This window comes from Myxocyprinus asiaticus, chromosome 46 (genome assembly GCF_019703515.2).
Source record: "Myxocyprinus asiaticus isolate MX2 ecotype Aquarium Trade chromosome 46, UBuf_Myxa_2, whole genome shotgun sequence".
NCBI lineage: Eukaryota > Metazoa > Chordata > Actinopteri > Cypriniformes > Catostomidae > Myxocyprinus > Myxocyprinus asiaticus.
Genome location: NC_059389.1, coordinates 22493356 through 22510731, shown reverse-complemented (window position 1 = coordinate 22510731; position 17376 = coordinate 22493356). Strand labels below are relative to the sequence as shown.

The 17376-nt window shown below is 37.8% G+C and overlaps 2 protein-coding genes across 3 annotated transcripts in view; one reads left to right on the top strand and one right to left on the bottom strand.

Annotated features, from left to right (window-relative positions):
* ces2b (carboxylesterase 2b) overlaps positions 1 to 3691 on the top strand; it is a 38379-nt gene extending 34688 nt beyond the window's left edge. Inside the window, exons 35-37 of the mRNA XM_051689101.1 lie at positions 790 to 939; positions 1083 to 1155; positions 1251 to 3691. Of these exons, the coding sequence (XP_051545061.1) occupies positions 790 to 939; positions 1083 to 1155; positions 1251 to 1428 (401 nt within the window). The 3' untranslated portion in view covers positions 1429 to 3691. The remainder of the gene's footprint in view (positions 1 to 789; positions 940 to 1082; positions 1156 to 1250) is intronic.
* Positions 3692 to 10762: 7071 nt separating this feature from the next.
* Positions 10763 to 17376, bottom strand: part of LOC127435566 (F-box only protein 31-like) — a 30829-nt gene continuing 24215 nt past the window's right edge. For both annotated transcript variants that reach the window (XM_051689113.1, XM_051689114.1), the window contains exons 5-9: positions 16628 to 16702; positions 16377 to 16486; positions 15852 to 16005; positions 12281 to 12630; positions 10763 to 11808 (exon numbers count right to left, since the gene is read on the bottom strand). In XM_051689113.1, coding sequence (XP_051545073.1) covers positions 11586 to 11808; positions 12281 to 12630; positions 15852 to 16005; positions 16377 to 16486; positions 16628 to 16702 — 912 coding nt within the window. In that variant the 3' untranslated portion in view covers positions 10763 to 11585. The remainder of the gene's footprint in view (positions 11809 to 12280; positions 12631 to 15851; positions 16006 to 16376; positions 16487 to 16627; positions 16703 to 17376) is intronic.

The window sequence follows — 17376 nt, the reverse complement described above, 5'->3', positions numbered from 1 at the left end:
TCGGACTGAGCTTGTTGTCATTGCAGGCAACGCTCTCAACGCTGTGCGTTACAGGGAAGACATCCTCCTCCCTCTTGTGGTACCCTTCCTGCAGGCTCATCCTGACATGACCCTCCAGCATGACAATGCCACTAGCCATACTGCTCGTTCTGTGAGTGATTTCCTGCAAGACAGGAATGTCAGTGTTCTGCCATAGCCAGCGAAGAGCCTGAATCTCAATCCCATTGAGCACGGCTGGGACCTGTTTGATCAGAGGGTGAGGGCTAGGGCCATTCCCCCCAGAAATGTCCGGGAACTTACAAGTGCCTTGGTGGAAGAGTGGGGTAACATCTCACAGAAAGAACTCACAAATCTGGTGCAGTCCATGAGGAGGAGATGCACTGCAGTACTTAATGCAGCTGGTGGCCACACCAGATACTGACTGTTACTTTTGATTTTGAAACACCCCTGAACATTATTACATTTCTGTTAGTCACATGTCGGTGAAACTTGTTCAGTCTTAGTTGTTGAATCTTTTTATGTTCATACAAATATTTACACGTTAAGTTAGCTGAAAATAAAACCAGTTGAAAGTGAGAGGACGTTTCTTTTTTTGCTGAATTTATAACATTAAAGGACAATACCTGATGAAACTTCAAAATGTATTGGCCAAAATGTACTGTTGTTTTAGTGGAAGTTTTTTTTTGTATTTTTTTTTTACATTTAGCATAGGCTATCTTATTTATTATTGCCTAGTTTTACCTGTGTTTCAAATGTCCATTAAGCCAAAGGATCCTGTCGTCATTTTAGATTCAGGAGCACCAGTTTACCTGTATGAGTTCCAACATTCTCCAAGTATGATCAAGAAGAACAGGCCCAGCTTTGTTGGTGTTGATCATGGAGATGATCTTTTCTTTGTTCTGGGCAGCTGCTTCACAAAAGCCCATATCACTATAACTGGTAAGCAAATATTTGTAATGATACTTTTAGAAATGGAATAGTCCAATTAAGACTGCACCCTAAAACACTGAGATAAAAGGTTTGTTAGTTTTAAGTAAACAGTGAAAATTGATCAGTCGTGTTTTATGGTTCAATCCCTTTAGCTTCTTTCACAAAGGAAGAGGATGAACTATGCAGAACTGTGATGGCCTACTGGGGAAACTTTGCTCGCACTGGGTATAATATATTTTGGCTCTATACATTTGTGTGTATAATAGGGTATGGTGTATTATTCTGTAATTTAATAAAATTATTTGTGGATGTGTGGGCAGGTCTCCAAATGGTCCCGGTCTCATAGTATGGCCTGAATATGGATCTGAGCTTGAGCATCTCGGCATTGGACTGAAACAGAAACCTGAGAAGAACCTGAAGGGAAAGCACTATACTTTCATGACTAAAACACTTCCAGAGCTTGTGCGCCAAGGCCGAAAGAGGCACTCAGAACTGTAGGAAAAACAAATTGTTGCTTTATCCTCTTAATTGACACTTGAAACTATTTCAGACTAATTTTAAAGAAATTCAGAGGGTAAAATTAAAAAAAATGGAACAATAACGGTGATTATCTTATAAGAATTTGCATAGTTAAATTTGCACTGAAAAGGGTCCCTCTGTATACATTGTCAACATTTTGAATATTTCTTGATGCTGCAGTTTGAATTTCACAAGGTAAGAAAGTTCTTGAGAAATGTTCAACTTGAGCATGAGAAGTGATTTTGAACACCCAATCATCTGACATATTGACAAATGTACTTTGAACAATTTAACTATTTGTTAACTAACCTGTCACAATTAAAAATAAAATGCAAAGTCAGACATTGTTTTTCCTCCATTTTATTAAGAACAAATGAAGGCTAAGCGGCAAACCTCCCTGAATTTGAATGCAACAGGGTGCATACTAGTTATGAATTTGCACTTAAAGAATTTGACAATTTTACATGGACATCAGTCTAACTATTGACAATCTTTTAATGCTAAATAAGAAATTTCCAAGCAAATACCATTTTCCAATTACCTATACTTAACGCCAAATGAAGAATAAGCACTATAAGTATTCATATTTTGATAGCTTTGGAAATTTGCCGTTTTGCTACTCATAAGATCACTCTTCTTAATAACATATTATTTACATTACCATATGACTGAAAGATTCAAGATAAGACAAATGAAACTGCAAAACTTACAGTGACAAGAAAAAGTATGAGAACCTTTTGGAATTACCTGTATTTATGTATACATTTTTCTTAAAATCTGGTTTGATCTTCATCAAAGTTACAATAATGAACAAACAAATTAATGTATTGTTTTTGTACATATTGAATACATCTGTCAAACATTCACAATGTTAGTTTGGAAAAGTATGTGAACCTAGGCTAATGATGTCAACAAAAGCTAATTAGAGTCAGGAGTTGGCAAACCAGGCATCCAATTAATGAAACGAGATCGGAGGTGTAGGTTAAAGCTACTTTGACTTATAAGAAGCACTCAAACATTTTGAGTTTGCTATTCACAAGAAGCATCTGCTGACGTGGACCATGCCCTGCAAAGAAGAGATCTCTGAAGACCTACAATCAAGAATTGTTGTTTGCATAAAGCTGGAAAGGGTTAGAAGAGCTTATATATTCATCTGATCTGTCCACAGTTAGACAAATTGTCTATAAATGGAGACAATTTAGTACTGTGGCTACTCTCCCTAGAAGTGGCCGTCCAGCCAAGATGACTTAAATGGCACACCGCAGAATGCTCCAATGAGGTAAAAAAGAACCCTGGCGTGACAACTAAAGACTTGAAGGAATCATTGGAACTGGTCAACATCTCTGTTCATGAGTCTACTACACGGCAAACATTAAACCATGAAGGAAGCCGCTGCTTTCCAAAATGAAAAAAAAACAAAACATTGCTGTGCGCCTGAAGTTTGCCAAAGACCACCTTGACATTCCACAACGCTACTAAGAAAATGTTCTGTGGACTGTTGAAACTAAGGTTGAATTGTTTGGGAAGAACACGCAGCACTACGTATGGCGTAAAAAGGGCACATATACCAACATGAAAACATCATCCCAACGGTAAAGTACGGTGGAGGGAGCAATCATGATTTGGAGCTACTTTGCTGCTTTGGGGCCTGAACCACTTACCATCTTCAAGGGAAAAAATGATTCCCAAGATTATCAAAATATCCTACTGGATTATATCAGGGTGGCTGTGCGCCAGCTGAAGATCAGCAGAAGTTGGGTGATGCAGCAGGACAATGACCCTAAACATCAGTAAATCCACTACAGAATGGCTTCAAAAAAAGAAAATCTACCTTTTGTGTGGCTCAGTCAGAGCCCAGACCTTAACCCAATAGAGATGCTGTGGAATGACCTCAAAAGAGCCATTCACACCAGACATCCTAAGAATATGGTTGAGCTGAAGCAGTTTTGTAAGGAAGAATGGACCAAAATTCCATCTGAGCGTTGTGCAGGTCTAATCAGCAGCTACTGGAAATGCTTGGTTGAGGTTATTGCTGCAGTTATTAAATCCAAGGGTTCAGTTACTTTTTCCACAGCACTGTGAATGCTTAATGTGATGTGTTCAATAAAGTCAAGAAAGATTATAATTGTTTGTGTGTTGTTAGCTTAAAGGAATAGTTCATCCAAATATGAAAATTCTCTCATTATTCACTTACCCTGATGCCATCCCAGATGTGTATGACTGTCTTTCTTCAGCAGAACACAAATGAAGATTTTTAGATGGAGCTCTGTCAGGTTCTTATAATGGAAGTACACGGGTGCCAGCACTTTGACGGTCCAAAAGTAATATTTAGGCAGCATAAAAGTAATCTACATGACTCAGTCTATCAATGAATGTCTTCTGAAGAAAATCGTTGTTTTTTTGTAAAAAATAAATAGATAATCAAAACGTTATTAACTTTTAAAAAGCGGTGAGTTCACGTGGGAATTCGGAAGCAGCGCTTATTTACAACAGACGCGAGAAATCGGCCATTTCAAACTGCATCAGTGCCCAGGATAGAAGCGCCAATTTAAAGTTAAAAACTTTTTAATTGTCTACTTGTTTCTTACATAAACCCATCGATTTGCTTCAGAAGACATTCATTGATCGACTGGAGTCGCATGTATTACTTTTATGCTGACTAAAAATGCTGGCACCCATGTACTTCTATTATAAGGAACTGACAGAGCTCTATCTTCTTCTAAAAATCTTCATTTGTATTCTGCTGAAGAAAGACAGTCATACACATCTGGGATGGCATCAGCGTAAGTGAATAATGAAAGAATTTTCATTTTTTGGGTGAAACTATTCCTTTAAGCACATTGTGTGTAGAAAACCAGCTAATTCCAAAAGGTTCACATACTTTCCACTGTATTTGTTAGACAAGGTTTTGCTAAATTATCATTAAGATAGACACAAGGCTATATCACAGTAGCAACATGAGAGAAACAACACTAAATAATGCAACTCAAATTCAACATGAAACAATGTTTGAAACCAATTTTACTTCCATTGTGTGACGTATTTCTGGGTGAAACAGTCAACGCTAAGAGAATATTCCACTTAAAACAATTAGCACTTAACTAAGAGGTTGTAAACACAGGTGACATACTTAAATGAGTTCATCCATCATACAATCATCGCTTAAAGACCAAATTTATTGATAAATGTTTAAATATTTTTAACGCATTTACATACAGTATATATTTACTTTACATTACTGGTTGAGTTTGCTATTTTTTTTTTTTTTTTCATTTTCAAATGCTAGTAATCCTGCAGTCAAATACAAAAGTATAGTCAGAGGAATTTTGCCTCTGATGAACGTCTACACTGCGTAGGGAAGAGCACTTGGAAGAGAGCTGCACAGCTAGATGGCCAGAATAACTATCATGTGAAAATTGTAACGTTATGTTCGTAAAATTTTATGACAAAAAAATGAAAATGAAGCCATATCATGTTTTGGTGTGAATGGATACAATAATTGGTAAATCCAAATCATTCTAAATATTAGCGTGCCCAACAGCGATGCAAATGCACAGCGACTACCAATGGGATTGAAGACAGTGAAGCTCTCGTGATCCGCCTCCTGATACAGTCAGACACAGCAGTTGAGTAGGAACTCCTACTTGCCACCTACAGTACAGCGAATTGGCATGCGATTTAATCGCTATCAGTGTGAATGTTAACATTTTGAAGTCTACTACAGGGCAACGTCAAATGCGACGAAGACTGTTTCAGTGAAAACATTACAAAAAAATGAAAGAGCACTTCCATGCCATAATGTTGGGAAAACACAGTCTGTATTTAACAAATAATGTTCAGAAGAAAAACAATTATTGAATAACATCGATTAAAAGCTACTGCAGAACAGGGTTGGGCAACATTCAGAATTTAAGAATCGACTCAGTTTTAGTTCCTGCATTGGAATTTGAATTGAATTGGCCATGGCCCCATTATGTCGAATTGGAATTTGAATTGCAACTGAATTGCAATTCGAAGAATTTCAACAATCACACAACACGAATTTCATTAGTCCAACAGAACAACAAAATGGGCAAGAACAGATCATTTTCTAGGTGGTCTGAAAAGGTCTACATCTTGTAAGCCTGTGTCATGTTGTTTGACTCCATTTTTAAGATTCTGGGATAAATGAGTATAAATGAAGTGTTCTTCCATCATAGTCCATAAAATGTAGGGATGTCCCGATACCATTTTTTTGAGTTATTTTTGTCAAATAAAGTGCTGCATAACAAAGCATCACAGATTTGAGATATTGCTTAAATATAATTAGGGATGTACCGATACCATTTTTTTGAGACTGAGTAAGAGTACCGATATTTTTTTTAAATTTTTGGTACTCGCCGATACGGAGTCTGCAACCTGTTTTTTTTTTTTTTTTTTTTTTTCTGAACTGCATATCAACAGTTTATTTAAATTTTATAATCAAAATGGTGTTTAAATAAAATCATTAAAACTTAATCAAATGAAAGTTTAACAATTAATTTTCACCATGATATTGTATTATTTTTATCAAATGAAGCGCTTATATTCAGAGCCTCACAGCACAATCTAAAATACACTGAAGTTATATTTTATCAAATAAAGTGCTGCACTACAGAGCATCACAGATGTTAGTTACTGCTTAAATACAATTAATATTGATTTGTAATTATTATTAGTTGCAGTAGTAGTAGTACAACAGTGAATGTTATATATCTGTCATACTTTTTTTTTTATTTAAATTGAGCTTTTATTTTGAAGTGTTTCTGTGTTGATATGACCAAGTAGCTCTGACCAGAAGCCTTCTACAGTTGTGCTCAAAAGTCTGCATACCCTGGCAGAAATTGTGAAATTTTGGCATTGATTTTGAAAATATGACTGATCATGCAAAAAGTGATTTAGAATTGGTGTCATAACGAAGTTTGTCCAGCAGAGCGTGCTCCGACTCCATTGTTTACAGAGCTAAGCTGTCAGTGGAGGTAATCGGCGTCTTCACGGTGAGTTGCTAACTAGTTTGTGAAATACATACTTGAAAGTTAATAAACAATGACCCCATCATTTTCCCTTTTCAATATACAGTTGTGCTCAAAAGTTTGCATACCCTGCATTTTGATTTTGAAAATATGACTGATCATTTATTATTTAAGGATAGTGATCATATGAAGCCATTTATTATCACATAGTTGTTTGGCTCCTTTTTAAAACATAATGATAACAGAAATCACCCAAATGGCCCTGATCAAAAGTTTACATACCCTTGAATGTTTGGCCTTGTTATAGACACACAAGGTGACACACACAGGTTTAAATGGCAATTAAAGGTTAATTTCCCACACCTGTGGCTTTTTAAATTGCAATTAGTGTCTGTGAATAAATGGTCAATGAGTTTGTTAGCTCTCACGTGAATGCACTGAGCAGGCTAGATACTGAGCCATGGGGAGCAGAAAAGAGCTGTCAAAAGACCTGTGTAACAAGGTAATGGAACTTTATAAAGATGGAAAAGGATATAAAAAGATATCCAAAGCATTCAATCAATCACTTTGAACTCAGTTTCAGCCACAACTGCCAAAAGAATTGTTCGGGATACAAAGAAAAACCCACAGGTAACCTCAGGAGAAATATAAGCTGCTCTGGAAAAAGACGGTGTGCTTGTTTCAAGGAGCACAATACAACGATACTTGAACAAAAATGAGCTGCATGGTCGAGTTGCCAGAAAGAAGACTTTACTGCGCCAATGCCACAAAAAAGCCTGGTTACAATATGACCGACAACACCTTGACACGCCTCACAGCTTCTGGCACGCTGTAATTTGGAGTGACGAGACCAAAATAGAGCTTTATGGTCACAACCATAAGCGCTATGTTTGGAGAGGGGTCAACAAGGCCTATAGTGAAAAGAATACCATCCCCACTGTGAAGCATTGTGGCGGCTCACTGATGTTTTGGGGGTGTGTGAGCTCTAAAGGCACGGGAATCTTGTGAAAATTGATGGCAAGATGAAAGCAGCATGTTATCAGAAAATACTGGCAGACAATTTGCTTGATGCTAAAGGGGGCAATACACAGTATTAAGAACTAAGGGTATGCAGACTTTTAAACAGGGGTCATTTCATTTTTTTCTTTGTTGCCATGTTTTGTTTTACGATTGTGCCATTCTGTTATAACCTACAGTTGAATATGAATCCCATAAGAAATAAAAGAAATGTGTTTTGCCTGCTCACTCATGTTTTCTTTAAAAATGGTACATATATTACCAATTCTCCAAGGGTATGCAAACATTTGCGCACAACTGTATATAGGGAGCCTTCATGCTTAGCCTAAAATAGCATAACACTGTAGTCCCATAAACACTCTATGGGCAGTACACTGGCAAGGAGACAAGAGGTCGTACTTTTTTAATGGATGTCATGGAGGAGATGCTTCATTATGCTGAATAAACTGCTTTTGTGAGGAAACAGCTCTTCATTTAATAAATTGACCACCTGTCTGCTAATCTTCAACATGTATTGCACTAAACAATCCTTTTTGAGTGAAACATGTGTGGAGTTGGCTACAATAAAATTACTGTTTTGTAAGAGAAGACACGGACGATTTTGCGACAGGTTTATGGCTCTCCCCATTCATTTGTATGGTATCCGCAAACTGTGACTTACTGTCGTAACACGCTAGTTGACCGTTACGCTCTCTTCTGTGGTAAAAATGCAGAGGTTTTTATCTCAGTATAGAAGATCTCTGCTCTGACGTTATGACGAGCTTTCCACTCCTGAAAAGCCGGTCGCGCCACCGAAAAAGAAGAAGCCACCGAAGAAGTCCGTCGCTACGTGACTCAAAGTGATTATTAAACCGCAAAGGCTGCTATTTAAGTAAATAAGTATGTACTCTGTTTGTGATGACATTCATATGTCTGATGGTATTGGTTTTTGGTATCGGAGCATTTTTACGAGTACGAGTAACAGTACATGAGCGCAGTATCGGACCGGATTCCGATACCATCATAGGTATCGGGACATTCCTGAATATAATACAGTTACTATTGATATATTATTATTATGATTATTTTTAGTATTACAGTGAATATTATATAACTATACAGTAGTGATCTATTTATGTTGTACTTTTTTTCCCTTAAATAAACTGAGCTTTTATTTTGGCAGAGCTTTTATTTTGAAGTGTTTTGTGTGTTATGACCACGGAGCTCTGACGTTTCCCACTCTGGAAAAGATGGTCGCTACGTCACTCAAAGTGATTATTAAACCGCAAAAGGCTGCTATTTAATTAAATAAATATTTAGTCTGTATTTGTCTCACGCTAAAAAGTGAATTAGCTAAAAGAGAATTAGCATTGTCGTCTGCTACAAACAGAGCGTGCGATGCTCATGATGGTGTTTTCTGTGTATGAGTCAAGGATCTCTAAAAGGTATAAGCAATTTGTGTCTATGTCAGTACAACACCGGCTTCACATATTCACAAACTCACATTTGAAGTGTAGCCCATATAAACTATATATTTATCTCATTAAATCACAGCTTTTGCAGTTAAATAATCTCACTAGGACATAACGTGATTTTATTTGTGCGCTGAATGTTTATGTTATGACATTCATATGTCAGATGGTATTGGTTTTTGGTATCAGAGCATTTTTACGGGCACAAGTACAAGTACATGAGCGTGGGATCGGACCCGATTCCGATACCAGTATCGGGACATCCCTAATAAAATGAGAGTTAATTTATTAAATATAATGAAATAATGTATATATAAATACACATTTCTATTAGTGGCATCTCAGACATTGGCTATTAATATCATGAAAAATTTATTATAAAAAGTACACACAGTAGTTTTATGGATTTCATTCCATTTTAAGTCTACTTAAACTCAAATTTCAATTCTGCATCCTGTTTGCTACCTCAGCTCAAATTAAGTTTAAATTCAAATTAAGGAATTTAATTGGAATTTAAAAGGCAATTTCAATTCAATTCTAAATGGCACACAACCCTGCTGTAGACTGTTTTGGCAGTACATCCAAGCCATTTTGAGGACAAAACGCTGCTCGGTAATGATTCAGAGGCACGCGTCGCTTGCTCCAGTATATGGGTGAACTTTTACGACATCCTCGTCACCATTTTCAGGTTACAAAAATAAATTTATTAAAAAGCTGATAAGAAAGGCTTAATATAATACAACATGTATGGGCATGCCGCTGTAAATATACCTGTGCTAATGCAAGCAGGAGTTTGTGTGTGTGTGTGTGTGTGTGTGTGAGGGATGGACACAAGTACTCAAGTACTCGGAAAAGACGTGACGATAATGATCGATCATGATCATGCCTGAGATTACCTTTTACTGAATTTGAAATGATACGAAAAGGTGTCAAAAACAATGTCTCATTTTTTGATTTCTTAATTGGTTATGATGTATTAAAAAATCAAAGATAATGGCAATAAATGAAAACTTTTTTTTTTTGTTCCTGGGTAGTAAGTGTTATTTCCTAATTGCTTATGTCTCAAAAGTATAGAAAATGGCTATTATTCCCCACAAACTTTGCTTTTGTGACCAGGACAGTGATATTTTGAAATTTACCCATTTCCAATAGTTCACATAAAGTCAGAAAAAAACAACATATGAATCCAAATTAACATGTATTTATACTAAAGTAATATTCAAAGCTGTGCTGGTCCAAAATTGTAACAAGTACCCGTCTCTTCCCCTGGCTCACTCAGTGCACCTCAAAGAGGATTACAACAGCATCAAGACCTTGCTGGCGCCTTGAAGTATGATGAGTACGGCTGGGAGGTCATAGGAGATTTCAAAATGGTGGCATTCCTGATGGGTCTCCAAGGTGGTTTTACCAAGTTTCCCTGCTATCTTTGCCTTTGGGGCAGCAGGGACACCAAGGCGCACTACCACAGGTGGGACTGGCCACAGCGGACCGAGTTCTCTGTGGGGAGGAACAACGTCAAGTGGGAGCCACTGTTGGAACCCCGGAAGGTGCTGATGCCACCACTGCACATCAAACTGGGCTTTTTGAAACAATTTGTCAGAGCTCTAGATAAGGAGTCTTCAAGTACCTTCAAGACTCCCTAAGCTGTCTGAGGCAAAGGTCAAAGCTGGTGCCTTCGTCGGACCACAGATAGAGAAAGATTTTGGATTCATATGTTTTTTTTTTTCTGACTTTATGTGAACGAAAAGGCAAACATTCTCCTGTTTTCTCATTGGGAATAGGTACATTTCAAAATATCACTGTCCTGGTCACAAAAGCAAAGTTTGTGGGGAATAATAGCCATTTTCTATACTTTTGAGGCATAAGCAATTAGGAAAATATCACTTACTACCCAGGAACAAACATTTTGTTACATAGTGAAATATACGGTCATACAATCTTATGAACTCAGTAACCTTTCCCTCATTAAAAAGTTTTACTTTTAAGTTTAAGATAATTACTGTAATCTGAGAGATGCAATCGGGGCCTGGGTAGCTCAGTGGTAAAATACGCTGGCTACCACCCCTGGAGTTCGCTAGTTCGAATCCAGGGCGTGCTGAGTGACTCCAGCCAGGTCTCGTAAGCAACCAAATTGGCCCGGTTGCTAGGGAAGGTAGAGTCACATGGGGTAACCTCCTTGTGGTTGCTATAATGTGGTTTGTTCTCGGTGGGGCGCATGGTGAATTGAGCGTGGTTGCCGCGGTGGATGGTGTGAAGCCTCCACACGCGCTATGTCTCTGTGGCAACGCGCTCAACAAGCCACGTGATAAGATGCGCGGGTTGACTGTCTCAGACGCGGAGGCAACCTCCGCCACCCGGACTGAGGCGAATCACTATGCGACCACGAGGACTTTGGGAATTGGGCATTCCAAATTGGGAGAAAAAGGGGAAAAAATCCTCCCCCCCCACCCACAAAAAAAAAAAAAAAAAAGATCAGAGAGATGCCACTTTGTTAATTCATCTTTCGAGTACTCAAGTACACAAAATGACTAAAATGCCCATCTCTAATGTGTGTGTGTGAGTGCATCAACAGGGAGGTCCCTGATGGTTGTGTGTGGGGTATCTTAAAGAACATAATCTGAATACCATAGTATTATGTGCCTGATGAAAACAGTGTAGTGCAGTAGCGAGGTTGCTATCAGGATGTCCAGGACTGCATGTTGCGGAGCATGGCCTCGAAGCGCTCCATGCTGGGGGCCTGAGCGTGGGATAGTTGGTCTGTCAGTCGGCTATACAGACTGAAGGACTTGAGCTCCAGCCAGATGAAGCCAAAACGGTCATCATCAAACACAACAAAAAGACCCGGCGTACGCTCTGGGCTCGTAAAGCCGTGGCCAGCAATCAGGCCTGTCCCATAAAAACTGAAATGCATAGAGAAAATCCAGATTAAAATTGCATTACATTTATTCCACATAGTAAATATTTAATTCCTTTTAATGTCATTTATTTTGTTTAAATATTTGTATATTTTAAATATACAGCATGATAATAACTTGCATTAACATAAAAAATGACATGGTGTACTTTGGGGAAGTTGACATGATATATACTCCATCTAAAATAATAAAAAAAAATTTTGCTCATTCTTTTATAATTATTAATTGACAGTCTAAATGATATATTTATATCTTTAAAAATGTATTTGTAACACCACATGACCATTTAAAATTAACAAAGGCAAAATGGTCATTAAAAATTACGAAAAAACGGTGATCAATAATCAGATCTAAGATGTATACTTTCCCCTATGCATGAATATAAATTTTATTTGTTAATGTATTCATAAAAATGTATTAATATAAATATAAAAAATTATTGCAATAAAACACTCACCACATCTTACAGGTGCGGGGGTACACTTCATTGCGGGCCATGACTCCCAGAGGCAGCACAAAAGGTTGCAGTTCAGGTGGGGCACTGCAGGCACCAGCTCTAGGCTCAACATCATCTGCTCCAGCAGGGGGAGCTACATCTGAGCCCTCAGCCCCCTGAGCAGGGCCAGCTTCTGCACCCTCTGATGATGCGTCCTGGCCCTGCGAACCCCTCTGGGCCTCTTCATGCACCCCCAGCACCAGGCGAGACAGTTCTTCCATGTTCCTTTGCTGCTCCAGGTCAGGCAGACGCACAGGATGGTTCAGGTCAATTTCTAATGTCAATTGACCTGCTGGGACATTGGGATCCCCCTAAAAGACAAAGTAGTAAGGCAACAGGGGTGAACAGCCAAAACAGAACTGAAGAGAGTAGGTGAACCAACAAAACAGAACAAGGAAATTTGATAGTCAAAAGCCAAAACCAAACACAGAAGTGAGGAGATGAACAGACAAAATTAAACCCAGAAGTGAGGAGTTCAACAGCAACACTGAACACAGATGTGAGGAGATAAACTACCAAAACCAAACACAGAAGTGATGTAATGAACAGCCAAGAAGTGAGGAGATGAACATCAAAATTCAAACACAGAATTGAGGAGATAAACAGCCAAATCAGAACTCAAAAAGGAGATGACCAGCCAAAATGTGGAGATGAACTGCAAAAACCAAACCCAAAAAAAGGAGGAGATGAACAGCCAAAGCTGAACATAGAAGAAAGATGAGCAGCTGAAACCAAACACAGAAGAGAGGAGATGAACAGACAAAATTAAACCCAGAAGTGAGAAGTTCAACAGCAACACTGAACACAGATGTGAGATGAACAGCCAAAACCAAACACAGAAGTGATGTAAAGAACAGCCAAAACGGAACACAGAAATGTGGAGATGAACTGCGAAAACCAAACCCAAAAAAGGAGGAGATGAACAGCCAAAGCTGAACATAGAAGAAAGATGAGCAGCTGAAACCGAACACAGAAGGAAGGAGATGAATAGCCAAACTAGTGGTGTCACAGTACCAAAATTTCAGCAGTTGGTACAGATACCAGTGAGATTTCACAGTTCTCGATACCAATTTCGATACCACAGCAAAAATATGATATGATAATGTGCTATTGAACACACCAGTTTAGTTATTTTTAATAATCATTTCAAGAATTATAGTTAAATAATTATCATTATTTTCCAGAACATGTTTTAAAGTTTAATTCAATCATCAAAATGGTGTCTAATCAATTAATTCTTACAATTTTAATATAACTTAACGTCATTGCATTTTTTTTTGCCAAACCTTTATCAGCAGCTGTCTTGCTTGTGATAAATTGATTAATTATTGTTGTTGTTATCATTATTACTACAAAGAATATTACATTTTACTATACAGTTGTATTAATGTATTTATATTAAATTTTTTATTTAATTTCTTCAATTTCAAGCATCTAGCTTTTATTTTGAATCGTACATTTATTATGACCTGTTTTTTGCCGGAAGCTTCACTTTTCCAGACAAACAGTTTGTGTCATGGCCCAGTGTGATCACTGAAAATTCATGTCTGAAATCTCCTCTCTTTACACTGGCCTTTGAGTCTGACAAATGAAATGTAGGACACCGTTTTGGAGTGTTTGTATTTTAGATTACTGGTGTTTGTGTATGTGGTAATTTTGAAATGTTATGTTTAAAATTGTATTACTGTGAAGCACTTTGGTCAACTCTGTTGTTTTAAATGCTATATAAATAAAGTTGAGTTGAGATTAAAGTGCAAATGTTGTGATTTAATTATATAAATATATAGTTTACATGTTCTGCGTGGTTCACAGTGGATTAGTGCTCTGCTTTGTCATCTCAAACAACGTGAATGATTCTCAGTGTCTGTGGAGTTTCCAGTGTAGGAGCGGTCGGATTTATACATTCATTTAAAGTATGCAGCTCATCCACACTAAGGTTGTAGCCTTCAGCGGTTTAATAAATGTCACTAGGATTAATTGTTCATTTCAGTGTAAAAGGAGTAACAGAGCACGCGTTCAAAATAAGCCTGTGAGCATTTTAAAGCTGTCGTGTGTCAGTCATACTGCGTGCTGGTACCGAACAGAGTCGGTGCTCGGTACTATCGTTACATCTTTTTTTATTTTAGTACTGACTTGGTACCGAAGTACCGGTACTTTTGACAACACTAGCCAAAACTGAAAACAGTAGGTAGGAGAAAAATGGCAAGAAACAAACCCTAAAGGGAGGAGATGAACAGAAAAACAAAAACAAAAGGGAGAAGATGAACAGCCAAAACCGATCACAGACGTGAGGAGATGAACAGCCAAAACCGATCACAGACGTGAGGAGATATACAGCCAAAACAGAACACAAAAAGGAGATGAACAGCCAAAACAGAACACAAAAAGGAGATGAACAGCCAAAACAGAACATAAAGTGAGGAGATAAACACCCAAAACCAGACCCAAAAGGGAGATGAACAGCCAGAATCGAACATAATAGTGAGGAGATGAACTGTGAAAACCAAACCCAAAAGTGAAATTATGAACAGCCAAACCAAAACACAAAAAAAGAGATAACCAGCCAAAACTGAAAACAGAAATGAGAAAAACGGCAAAACCCAAACCCTAAAGGGAGGAGATGAACAGAAAAAAAAACTAAAGGGAGAAGATGAACAGCCAAAACCAAACACAGACGTGGAGATGAACAGCCAAAAGAGAACACAAAAAGGAGATGACCAGCCAAAACAGAACACAGAAGAGGAGATGAACAGCCAAAACGAGGAGATGACTAGCCAAAACAGAACACAGAAGTGAGATGAACAGTCAAAATGTGAGATGAACAGCCAAAATGTGAGGAGATGACATGCAAAAACAGAACACAGAAGAGAGATGAACAGCCACAATTTGAGGAGATGAACAGCCAAAACAGAACACAGAAGAGAGGAGATGAACAGCCAAACAGAACACAGAAGAGAGGATATGAACAGCCACAATTTGAGATGAACAGCCAAAACAGAACACAGAAGAGAGGAGATGAACAGCCAAAATGTGAGGAAATGAACAGCCAAAACAGAACACAGAAGAGAGGAGATGAACAGCCAAAATGTGAGGAAATGAACAGCCAAAACAGAACACAGAAGAAAGGAGATGAACAGTCAAAATGTGAGGAGATGACAAGCCAAAACAGAACAGAAGTGAGGAGATGAACAGCCAAAACAGAACACAGAGGTGAGGAGATGAACTGCACTAGATGTAAATAGGCAGAAGTGAGAAGGTGAACAGCCAAAACAGCACTAAGTACAGATGTAAATTGGCAATGTAATACGATCACTCAAACCACATTCAGAGGTGGTCAGGAGCACATGGACACATCACATTTGTAGAGTTTGCGTAGATGTTATATTATTTTAATGGAAAACATTTTCACTTTTCCTTAAGTTACAAATCTCTTTTGTAATCTGATTTTTGAGTCTTCTAGAGGCATTCAAGCTGTAGAAAACAATCTAATAATTTCAGCTAAACTCTACTAAGAATCAAAACTGTAACCTACAGTAAGTTTGGTGGCTTTAGCCTTGGAGCCATGGAAGCTCAGCATTATAATCTCCAGGCCATGACTGCCATACGTCCCTTTAAAGAGGCCCGGCTGCATGAGGTCTGAAGGGAGGCACGGGGGCAGATATATCCGCCGATATGTCAGGCAATTACTGAAAGCAGGAAATAAAAATAAAAACAGATCAAACAGTAAGAATATTATTTGTTATTTTACTGGAAAAGTAACTGGCAGAATGAAACTGCATGTTCATCTTTGCTATAAAGAAAATGTTGGTTGAGAACCAGTTTAGTTGCCTTCATGAAAATATACAATTATCTTATTTAAAGTAACCCAATACTGATACTGATCTGGGAACAAATATCAGTTTCAATATCAATCAATATCAAAGTATTTACTTTTGCCTGCTACTTGAGAATCTAATAAAGGTAAGAATACATGACTGGATAGGAAATGTTCTTTCCCATCCGAAAGTCACGCAAGCTCATTTGATCGACTGAGTTAAGGATTGTGTAGAAGACTTACTCATACTGGCTGGTGTAAATAAACTTCATGAGGATCAACTCCTGCATGTGCTCATGGAAAATGTCCTCTAACGTTCTTCCCCATTCCTCCTCTAACCATGTTCTGAACTCCTATCCATCAATACACACACAAACACCTAGGGCTCAATGTACATCCACCCAACCATTGCTGAAAAGATATTTGCTATTTATTAGGAACTGAAATACATATACAGTACCACAAAAGCTGTCTATACAAGACCAGTTTCCTACCTCTTGCCTTCCTCCAGGCATACGATGGTGATCTGTCTGGTTGCATTTGGTGGAAAATTCATCCTTTTTCACAGTCTAGTAAAAACATTTGCAATATTATGTGAAATGATGGCAACCTTTAACATAGTTTAAGCAAATCCCTATATGATCAAGTACAATTACACTATAATGTCTAATTGTATACAATACCTGTACAATACAATACAGGTTCAAATGTAATAGCAGAAAATAAGAAATATCTTACTACTGTCAAAACCAGTTATTCTTTTAATTTATCTTTAAAGCTACACAACGGAACTTTGGGTCTCTAGCAACATCTGAGGTTCAACCTAAAGTTGCAAATAACTTGTGGAAGAACATTTTACATCAGTAAACGGATGAATCTCATTGTTTTGGGTTACCTGGACTTTGCCTGGGATTACACAGAGATATTCACCTGCATGATGTGCTATTTTCACCTTGATATTATGTCATTCCATTAAACACTTATAACCGAGATATGAACAAGTGTTTTATCCACCACACATTAATGTTTGTATTGTTTGTACAACATATATCCCAAATTTAAGAGATGAAACTCATGATATGGCTGATACAACACTTAAGACACTTAATTATTTGTATGTTACAATTTACAGCCTCAGTGAACAATGCAAGTGAACTGTAATATTACAATAATAGGTCTATGCACTGCACACAATAAAACTAATAAAAATAAAAACATGAAACAAGGATTCAATAATGATGGG